Source organism: Protomyctophum bolini (genome assembly GCF_963924005.1).
Source record: "Protomyctophum bolini genome assembly, chromosome: 10".
NCBI classification, from domain to species: Eukaryota; Metazoa; Chordata; class Actinopteri; order Myctophiformes; family Myctophidae; genus Protomyctophum; species Protomyctophum bolini.
This window is the reverse complement of record NC_137871.1, coordinates 31805990-31817658: the sequence shown is the minus strand read 5'-3', so window position 1 is coordinate 31817658 and position 11669 is coordinate 31805990. Positions and strand designations below refer to the sequence as shown.

Genomic DNA, 11669 nt, shown 5'->3' with positions numbered 1-11669 from the left:
TACGGGGGGGCAGATGATGCTGTTAGCGAAAGCGAAGGAGGATCCTCCTCTTCGCCGGGTCCCAGCAGCGGTGCTAGCAGCGGTCTCCATCCAAACCATCCAAAAATGGAATCGCATTTAAACATGTGCTGAGTTACCATGCAGGATCATCGGTAAACTTGCTGCTCTGTAAATATATGTCATTGTTTTTTAGCACGTTGGGCCTACCAAGAACGGACATTTTATTTTTGTTCTTTTTTGCTCAACTGTAGTCCGCGGGGGGTTGAAATGCTACCCTGTTCATCAGCGCAGATGGAAGGCTGCGGAGATGAGATAGACCCACCACCACAGATCCACATAGAGGTAAAGAAATTATATATTTAAAATTGTTCTCACTGATATTGTATTGATGTAGATAGAAATGTGAAGTTTATTTTTACTTATTTTCTTTTATTTTTTTCCAATGCCAGTCGGCTTTGCTCTTATTATAGTCGCTAATGGAAGAGAGCTGACTGACCCCTCCCTAAAATTGTCGCTCCATAGTCTCTCGCCATTTACACAGGCATATAATCCTGCCTGAGAAATAGTAGCCCGAGACTATGGTTCCCTTTTCAGATGCATTTATTCATTATAGTGCACCGAATGCTGTGCGTCAGTTTAGTGCTCTGAAGTGGGGTGTATCTGTCATCTTATCCAGCGGTCCTAAAGATATGCAGCGTGGACTGAATTGGACCTATTGATGCACTGACTAGCCTAATTTGCCTCTCTACAAAGCTCAGCTCACAGTCACTCACATCACACCTTTGATAGGCTACTGAGCAGTGAGCTGCCTGCATGGGTCTCTACTTGTAAACTCACTAACCTCAAATGTTGCACGCTCCCCTCTCTCCACCCTTCAGGGATTTATCAGAGTTGACAGTGTAGTGGAAGATTTAAGGCCGATTTTTTCGCCGTTAACTTCAAGTCATGATGCAGAGAACCTTTTTGGCATGGAAGTACCTTAGGATCATAGGAAAAGATTTATCCAAAGACACAAGCTGCATTACCTTTCATTTCTGAATTATACACCTTTTTCAAAATGGCCGCCACCATTTACAGCAATACAGCATAGCCCGTATCTTTGTTTCTGTCAGAGCTATAATAATAATATTGGTGCCAAAGTATACATTTTTAGGGTCAAGGAATCCAATTAAATAGATTTCAAGACTAAAAAATCTAAAAGTTTTCTCGTTACCATGACAACGGGGGTAAAATATGCACATTTCATTCGAAAACATACGTTTTAACAGGGTAACTTTACCCCCCCTTATCCACTAAAACTTTCATTTAGTTTCCTCTTTGACTTGGAAGTACCTTAGGGTCATAGGAAAAGATTTATCCAAAGACACAAGCTGCATCACCTTTCATTTCTGAATTATACACCTTTTTCAAAATGGCCGCCACCATTTACAGCAATACAGCATAGCCCGTATCTTTGCTTCTGTTAGAGCTATAATAATAATATTGGTGCCAAAGTATACATTTTTAGGGTCAAGGAATCCAATTAAATAGATTTCAAGACTAAAAAATCTAAAAGTTTTCTCGTTACCATGACAACGGGGTTGCAAATCCTATTCACATAATGTATACGAGACAAGTATTTGCAGAGAGCCATGTATGCTCTGACACGCAGCATTTTCAAGGTGCCTGTTGTGGGGGATTCTGTAGTCTTACTGGGGGTCTTCAATGCACGTGGGCAATGAGACACTTGGGAGTGGCGTGTTTGGGAGGAACGATCTCCCTGATCTGAACCCGAGTGGTGGCTTGTTATTGGACTTCTGTGCCTATCATGGGCTGACCATAACAGTTATGGTCAGTATATGGTATCCCAGGAGACTCGGGACAGCCAGTTAAGCAACTCCACAGTGGAAAAGCCCCAGAGGTTGGTGAGATCCGTCAAAAAATGCTGAAGGCTCTGGGTGTTGAGGGGATTGGTTGACACTTGACACATATTTTCAACATAGGGACAGATAGGGTGAGAAGTTCAGTCATGCTTATTCTTTTGGAAAGGAGCCATCTTAGGTGGTTTGGGCATCTGGTTAGGATGCTTATCGGGCATCTCCCTTTAGGGAGGTCCTCGATGCACGTCCCACTGGGAGGAGACCCCTGGGAAGACCAAGGATGAGATGGAGGGATTACAACCATTAATTGGCCTTGGAACGCCTCTGAATCCCCCAGGAGGAAGTTACTAATGTTGCTCTGGAGAGGGAAGTCTGTAGCTCTGGTGGAGCTGTTGCCCCTATGACCTGAAAGGGAAGGATTTCGAGACGCAGTCGTGGAGGAGAGGGTACGCTTCGGGGAGCTAATGGTTGCTTCACTGCTTTTTGCAGATTATGTTGTCGAGTGTGTGGTGGCCATAGGAAGAGGATCAGCATCTCCAAATCTGAGGCCATGGTACTCAGCAGGGAACCGCTGTATTGTGCAATGCTGGGGAATTTTTTATGTCAACTTGTTGAGACTTATTTGATTAATTACAATTGTGATGGTCTGCGTCTCCAAATCTGAGGCCATGGTTCTCAGCAGGAAACCGTGGATTGTGCAGTCCGGGTAGGGAATGAGGCATTACCCATGCAGGTTAAGGAGTTCAAGTATCTCAGGGTCTTGTTCACGAGTCAGGGGAGAACGGACAAGGAGATCAGCCGGAGAATCGGAGCGGCAGGGGTGGTATTGCAGTCGCTGTACCGCACTGTTGTGACAAAAAGAGAGTTGAGCCAGAAGGCAAAGCTCTCTGTCTACCGAGCAATCTTCGTTCCTACTCTCACCTATGGTCATAAAGTGTGGGTCATGACCGAAAAGAATAAGGTCACGAATACAAGCGGCCGAAATGAGTTTTCTTCGACGGGTGGCTGGCATCTCCCTTAGAGATAGGGTGAGAAGTTCAGTCACACGAGAGAGACACGAGTAGAACCGCTGCTCCTTCGCCTTCGGAGTCAGCTGGGGTGGTTCGCGCATCTGGTTAGGATGCCTCTCGGCCGCCTCCCTAGGGAGGTCCTCGACACACTGGGAAGAGACCCCGGAGCAGACCAAGGCGCAGTTGGAGGAAATACATCAACTCACAGGCCTTGGAACGTCTCAGAATCCCCCAGGAGGAAGTCACTAATGTTGCTCTGGAGAGGGAAGTCTGGAGCTCTCTGGTGGAGCTGTTGCCCCGCGACCCGACTACGGATAAGCGGTTGAAGATGGATGGATGGATGGATGGTGATGGTAATGAGAAAAACATTGGGGGTTTTTTAGCGGCGCTCCTATATGCACAGCTTTGTGTGTTCGTGTGTGCATGAGCACGGAATGTGCTCAGCTGATTGGCTGATGATGTATGATGATATGAGTGGAAATGAGCAAAATTTTATAACAGAAGCAAAAACATTAGATCTGCTGTATTATTGTAAATGGTGGCGGCCATTTAAAAAATGTGTATATTTCGTAAATGAAGGGTGATGCAACTCGTCTCTTTGGATAAATCTTTTCCAATTGCCCTAAGGCACTTCCATGCCAAAGGGAAAACTAAATAAAAGTTTTAGGGGTGAGGGGTGGAAAGTTACCCTGTTAAAACATATTTTACGATTTAAATTCGCATATTTAACAGCTATTGTCATGGTAACGAGAAAACTATTGGGTTTTTTATTCTTGAAATCCATTTAATTGGATTCCTTGACCCTAAAAATTTATACTTTGGCACCAATATTATTATTATAGCTCTAACAGAAGCAAAGATACGGGATATGCTGTATTGCTGTAAATGGTGGCGGCCATTTTGAAAAAGGTGTATAATTCAGAAATGAAAGGTAATGCAGCTTGTGTCTTTGGATAAATCTTTTCCTATGACCCTAAGGTACTTCCAAGCCAAAGAGGAAACTAAATGAAAGTTTTAGTGGATAAGGGGGGGTAAAGTTACCCTGTTAAAACGTATGTTTTCGAATGAAATGTGCATATTTTACCCCCGTTGTCATGGTAACGAGAAAACTTTTAGATTTTTTAGTCTTGAAATCTATTTAATTGGATTCCTTGACCCTAAAAATGTATACTTTGGCACCAATATTATTATTATAGCTCTAACAGAAGCAAAGATACGGGCTATGCTGTATTGCTGTAAATGGTGGTGGCCATTTTGAAAAAGGTGTATAATTCAGAAATGAAAGGTGATGCAGCTTGTGTCTTTGGATAAATCTTTTCCTATGACCCTAAGGTACTTCCATGCCAAAGAGGAAACTAAATGAAAGCTTTAGTGGGTGAGGGGGGGTAAAGTTACCCTGTTAAAACATTTTTTTTCGAATGAAATTTGCATATTTTACCCCTGTTGTCATGGTAACGAGAAAACAATTGGGTTTTTTATTCTTGAAATCTATTTAATTGGATTCCTTGACCCTAAAAATGTATACTTTGACACCAATATTATTATTATAGCTCTAACAGAAGCAAAGATATGGGGTATGGTGTAATAGTGGGTTATTGTCGGCGGCCATTTTGAAAAACATGTATATTTCATAAATGAAGGGTGATGCAGCTTGTGTCTTTGGATAAATCTTTTAGTATGACCCTAAGGTAATTCCATACCAAAGGGTTTCTCTGCATCATGACTTGAAGTCAAACGTGTCTTAAATCTTCCACTAGTGTGTTAGGTGGATGAAAGTGGGCCATGTGCTTTCTCCCAGGCCATGTCTGTGTTCTGCTCTTGGGCAGGAAGGACAGAGATAATGAAGAGGACAGAGGAGGAAACATTTTCTAGCCAATTATTGCTGTAGAATAATTGGAATGTTATAATGATAACTGTGTTGTCTGTGTAGCTACTACTTCTTCCCTAGCTCTGGTCCATAGCCCTAATGCTTGGGCTATGGACCAGAGCTACTACTTCCCCATCTTTATATATCCTGTTATTATTTGATGTAGGCTAAGGGGTCACTCTACAACTTCCCATTACCTCGAATGTTTTCGAATGCGTTGCAAATGCCCACTTAGAATTGGGACAAAAAAGTGGGTCACAACATTAGGTTGCAGACAAGAGCATGTGTTATTTAAGGTCAATCTCCACTGTATCAGTCACTGATACTGGCCTACACCAGTGGTTCTCAACCTGTGGGTCGCGAACCCCAGGGGGGTCCCCACATGATCAAACATAACCAACAAACGATACTATAAAAACGGATCAAACTCTTATATATAATATAAGAGACAATCAAAAAAAAATGTAGCCGTACAAGCTCACAACACCTTGTAGATCTGCTATTTTCACAATATCTTTCTGTGGAATCGAGTCACACAAAATGTAATGCCTCAACTCCTAGTGCTTGACAGGGTAGGGGGTCCCCAGTGGTTTGTTTGATTGATTGATTGATTGGTTGGTTGATTGATTGATTGAACATTTTATTCACACTATGAAGAATGGGTACATTTCAACAAAAGTACAGGTCAATACAAAAACTGCTACGAGGATAAAACCAGAAAAAACACTAAGACTTGAATATATCAAATATATATCAAAAATATGATTCTTTTGGGGGGTCGTGGCCTGAAAAGGTTGAGCACCACTGGTCTACACAACACTTGGGTCCTAGTGAGAACCTGCCCACATGTATGCCTGTATGCCCACTTAGGACCACTGATCACATTGTACTAGTAGAAAGCCCCTATAGGCCTTCAGCAAAATCAGATGAAGATGATATGTTATTAGTCAGAGCGAGGGATGGATTAACCCCCATGAGGGCCCCTGGGCCGGTAATATTTGCAGGGCCCCCATTACGCGTGTGCGCTCGGCATTTTCGTGTTTTTCCGTGTTTTTGTCATCTTTTTAACCTAAATGTAACAAAATCAACAGCCAATGAAGGACCCCAGAAGCCCTTTTCAGGGCGTCAAACCTAGTACCTCACGGTCCAATTTCCCCAAAGGGCCCCTGATAGCCAAGGGCCCCTGGGCCACGGCCCCACTGGCCCAATGGCTAATTTGTCCCTGGTCAGAGCTAATAGGATTTCTGTGTTCTCAAAAAGGTCTTCATGCAACATTTGCAGCCCTTGGAGATGGTCAGTACTACACTCATTAGTGAGCCAGATAGGCAAATGATGAGGTTATAATAATGTATTGAACCTCATGAACTCCAGAGTCCATATTCCGAGCCTGACATACGTTAAAAAGAGGCATATATTCAGCAGATACAGTTTACAAGTTCACATGAACTTCACATGCAAAATTTGCTTGTAAGCAGCTTGTAGATCTGCAATTTCTACTATTTAATGTGCAACAAAGTATAGTGTTTAAGTGGTTCTAAATCTATCTATAAATGCACAGAAACTGTGTGTGTGACTGTGTGTGTCTGTGTCTCTGTCTGTCTCGCGTATGACAATGGGTATAACAGTTACAACAACAGGTATTTGCATACCTGGAGAGACATGCGTAACTGCTGGGAATTGTTCCCAACGGGCAAAAATTGTACCCCATAGGCATTGTTCCCAACTGGCATTGTATTTGTACCCCATAGGCATTGTTCCCAACGGGCATTGTACCCCATAGGCATTGTTCCCAACGGGCATTGTATCCCATAGGCATCATTCCTAACGGGCATCTCAACTGTATTTGAACAGTAATTTTATCTAGTTTACAACTAGAATAGGAATTAGAAATAATCACATAGTTTGGATGTGACTGTGAACTGTAGATGTGAGGGTCGCATAGCCCCCCGAACCTCTAGTATTATAAAACATATCAATGATGAGATCATATCTAATAAAAATATGAAATATGTGTTGAGGTCACAAAATGATTGTTTCGCTGTTATCTGTGTAGTTAAGTGGGTACTGACAGCACTTTGAATTTATTAACCACTTAATTACATTTATTAACCACTTAATTAAAGCCAGTATGTAGTGAAAACAGCCAGTACAAGCTCACAACGCATCCCAACACGATGCCTTTTGAGTTTATTAATAGGCTATCTTTGCAGAATGTTTGCTTATCTATTTCGAAATTTTGCATATCATGGCGTGCCCCGAATAGGGATTCCAGCGGTTGACAGAACTTGACACTAATGGTTGTTCAACTTCACGTGGCAATTTACAAGTAAATAAAACATTCAGGCTTTCAGGTTGCTTTCAGGTTGCCCGACGGGAAGTGCGTTTGAATGGGCAAGCAACTGACTTCATTAAATATTATTGGTTATTCGTGAAGAACAAATTATGCTAACCTTTTACAAGTAACTCATTCAGATTTTCAAAGTGACTGTCATCACTCGACTGGGCGTTCACAGGCAAAGACTTGTAATGCTGTTCTCCTTATAAATCACTAGAGTCCCTAAATTACGCCTGCATATTATGTCTGTGTAGATGCACCTTTCTGTACTCGGTCACAGCGTGGCTATGTAATTGCATTCTGATGGTCTCAGTAGCCTGCCTACAGTCTGTTGTGGAATACGAGCCATTGTTGACCCTATTCTCTGTTCTCTCCCCTTGTAGTGTAACAGACTGACAGAAGAGAGGGATGAGGCTGAAAGACAGCTCAAACACATCAAGAGAGGTGAGTTCCTCTACAATGCACACACGTATCAGCATTGCAGGGAGGAAGACTGTACACACACTGTAATAGTTTAACCTGAACGTATGGTTTACATTACATGACCATTGACCGGATAATTCATGCAGTGGTTCTCTACCTTTATTGGATCGGGGCCCACTTGAAAATCTCAAAAGCAGTGTGGCTATGTTGTCTACGTTGTCTTTTTTTCATCTGTCAAGGTACAATGCCATTAAGTTACTTAAAGTGTGCCGTCACGTCAGATTTCAGCCTACTGAGTGGCAAAAAACGATACTTTCTGGCCTTGACAGCCCACATCCAAACAGCATTTAATGACTTTAAACAACATTAAATTCACTTTGTCACTCACTTTGCCACTCATCTGCCATTCACTGCCATGCATGCGCAAATTGCGCATACCCAGTCTAGTCTATACTGTACCATTATACAGGGCTCTTGGTGGGTTCATCTGTCCCCAGTGACACACTGACACCTTGACTTCCTATATCGTTGTCTCACTCCTCCCCTTTGCACCTCATTCCACACCTCTCTCCTGGTGACACCGCCAACACCTCACCCTCTGAATGGATGGGTTAGGGGATTTTTGGGTGGGGGCTTCAGTTTCCGTGACTACTCCCAAGTCAGACAGCCAACCAAAGACTTGACTTTGTGTTTTGGTCACCTTATAACCCTTATTGCCAGCCAACAGCAGGTGATGTAATACTAGTCTTCTTAACCTTCAGTATTAACAATTGATCTGGGTTAGAAGGAAGGCAGTATTACTGGAGCTGCTGATCTTTCAGATGACCATTCTCAGAGGTGAGACAAATATATTTGCAGAATATTTAACATACAGATGCCTTTCTTGGCCATTTTAATCAAAACATTTAAAATGTTGAGTTGTCTGAAAGCGCATTTGGTAGAGAAGGTCGTCAAAGCAGAGGTCTTGGGTTCAGGAAACACGAGAGCGTGACAGTTTTGTGTCGATCTACAGTTGGCAAGGCAGCGTTCTCTGCTTTCAGCGGCATGTCTGTGTGCAATTGAGTGAAGCGTCATGATGGTTATTGTTCAGCTGGTAACTGTAGAACCAGGCAAACTCCACTTGAACATCTCTCTTCATATGTACTTTACATATTATATTTAGGTACTTTTAGCTCGCACTTTTATCCAGAACGACTTACAGTGTCTGCTTAAATTCCCTTGGAAAATCCGTTCCTTGTTGAGGAATGGAAACTTTTCAGCTTGTGACCGAAGCGAAGACAGGTCTTGGCAATGTATTTGCATCACAGTTTCTTCCTAAGCCTGTTCATTGGGTTGGAACATCATAAATCCAAAATCTTGACCCCATCAGCTGCAGTATTTGTTGAAACTAATGAAGAACATACTTGGCAGTCTTGTATGAAATCCATAATGAAAATGTATAGTTAACAAATCCTTAATAATAATTTGCACTAGCCAGCTGTATGACATTGGCTTTTATTTCCACGTTCCATCAGTAATTTGGATTTCTAGTTGTTGATGATTCCTCTTCTTAGTGGCTATGATAATTTAAAACGTCATGGACTGAATTCTTTCATTCATGCTTTTATCCAGTCATTACCTCACCCCAGAGGCCTGCGGTCGCCGATGAAGACAGCAGTCGCTCTCATCATGTTATTTCACTGAATTATTAAAATCTTCTCCCATGAATTATTCAGTGGCAGAAAATGAGGGGGGCCGCCTCGCTGCCTTCCGCTGTGTCTATTGTCGCGTCTTTCAAAAGGCCTTTCTACCTGCTACTCCATATTTGATGGCCACTCAATGATGGTAGAATTAAATTTGCGAAAAGGACACTTGATTTCAAGCTCATTTTAATTTCAAACTCTAAAGCAGGGGTGTCAAACTACTGGCCAGCGAGCCTAGACTAGAGAATGGAGATTTCTGAATAGTGGCACAGGAGCACTGATTAATATTCTGTGTGCACTGAAAACATCTCCTTAACTATGATTTGTTATGAACTGTTGACAGACTGCACCTTGATACAGCATAGCAGCAGTAACAGGGAGTGTGACGCTGCAAATGTCAAGGAAGATTGGCCTACTTACCTCCTCACAGTAGTGGCTTTACAGTACATGAGCTTGTCTGCTCTATGGAAGCAGTCTTAGCTTATCTCTGCAGCTTAGTCTGTAATTTATGCCACCTCTGAAGCCTACTGCAACTACAATGCGAGTCATTTTCAAAAGAGATGTCTCTGCAAGTGTGCCTGCACATATTTATAGCAACCACATGTCTAGGAGGTGTTTTTGATGAAGTCAAAGACCAACTAACACAACAAACACAAAACTTGATTATATCAAGTTGAATATTACACCTATATAGACCTCGATATTGCAAAAAAAATCTAAACCTTTTGTAACTATTGCGACTTAATTCTGTGTTTCTGCACTTTACAAAAAAACAGCCTGAAGCACAATTTGCTCTTCTGTACTTAGCTGAAAGCCTGTGGCAGCACTTAGGCTACCTACAGTATTGTTCATACGGTAGTTCTGGGTCAGTGTTTTGCGACTAATGCATCACTGTCTGGTCTTACTACCCATATGGCTGTTGCTTTCAGTTTTTACTAAAATCCTTTGTTGGTAGAGAGGGAAGCTAATGTTCCATTACTGGTGACTGCTGTTACTGACTTATCCCAAAATCCACTCGCCAATTTTGTCTGATACAGTATAATACCTCAAGCCAAACAAGGTTATTTTGGTAGAACAGGACCACCAAGTAATGCGTTGGCTACCTTCCAGGCTGCCAAAGTGGCTATTAATAAAGTAGACCAGACCCATTGAAAGAGCACAGTATTACAAGACTTTTATCTTGCCGCAACACACAAACACACACACACATAATACATCTATTAAGAACATTAAACACTGGAATTACTCGGTAGCAGTGATGGAAGAAGTACTCACATTTTACTTTTTAATTTTTACTTGTAAAAGTATCAATATTGCAATATACAATCAAGTAGAAGTCCCGTATTCAAAATGCACTTGAGTAAAAGTACTTTTGAAAGTTTTCAAAATGTATAACATCATCATCATCATCATACTATAATCATCATCATCATCATCATCATCATCATACTATAATTCAGTCAATGTCTGTGTGTCTGTCTGTCACTGTGACTGCCGTAGCTCCTCACTGCCTGCACCAATCGCTCCCACTTTTCACACAGGCATTGACCATAATAATATGGATGTCTTTATTAGTGAATTAAAAATGTGAAAACGCACCCAGGGGGCCAAATATCTCACAACGGGTAAGGGCTAGTCTTTTGAATTTAGCAGATCTACAAGCTCACAATGCGTCACATCATCAGTTCAGGACACATTGTGACATTGTAAATACTCAAGTAAAGTCAAAATACCTCACCATTTGACATAAGTACAGTACCCGAGTAAATGGCAACTATGGTTGCCCCATGGCAAGGGTATTCTTCTACATTCTTCTTGTTATTGTTATTATCTCTGAGCACACTGAACCATAATGAATGAAAGATACATCCTAAGATGCACTGGGACTGGGACACATCTTCAGTGATGTTCCTGAGATCATCAGGCGTTTCAGGTCTTTCAACAATCATACAATCAGGGATGATCAGACCCTGGCTTGTGTCCCAGTATAGCATTGGGCCCACAGATCGCTCCTCCTGATCCAAAGCCATCTAGAGGCTCTCTCTGCTGCCTCCATGGTGGACTTGATGGCTTTCCTTTTTGCAGCCCCCGTGATGCCAAGTAGCGTGAATTCCTTGCACAGTGAGCAGCAAAGCCTCTACACCCCACTTCAATGGACTCCTATGCAGCGTGCCTTCCAACCTCTTCTTTGGCATCGCTCGACCAGCTCCTGGTACTTTGACCGATTCCGCTCGTTCGCCTGCTCTATGCGATCCTCCCAGGGAACTGTACGTTCTATCAGTAGCACCTGCCTTGAAGATACTGATGAAAATCCATAAATTGCTGAATATTGTGACTATTCTTAGTTTACGAAGGAAGTCTGTGTGGAGTGTCTTAACTCTCTCTCTCTCTCTCTCAATGGCTCTGGAGTAAAGTAAATCACCAGCGTGACCAGCCAATTAGAGTTTTAGACTAGAATTGCCCTAAAACTCCTGAATGATAAAACATAAGTGT

General features: G+C 42.2%; 1 protein-coding gene across 2 annotated transcripts in view; it reads left to right on the top strand.

Moving 5' to 3' along the window:
• The first annotated feature begins 236 nt into the window (after window positions 1-236).
• Window positions 237-11669, top strand: part of shtn3 (shootin 3) — a 30608-nt gene continuing 19175 nt past the window's right edge. For both annotated transcript variants that reach the window (XM_080773661.1, XM_080773660.1), the window contains exons 1-2: window positions 237-342; window positions 7455-7515. In XM_080773661.1, the coding sequence (XP_080629787.1) occupies window positions 268-342; window positions 7455-7515 (136 nt within the window). In that variant the 5' untranslated portion in view covers window positions 237-267. The remainder of the gene's footprint in view (window positions 343-7454; window positions 7516-11669) is intronic.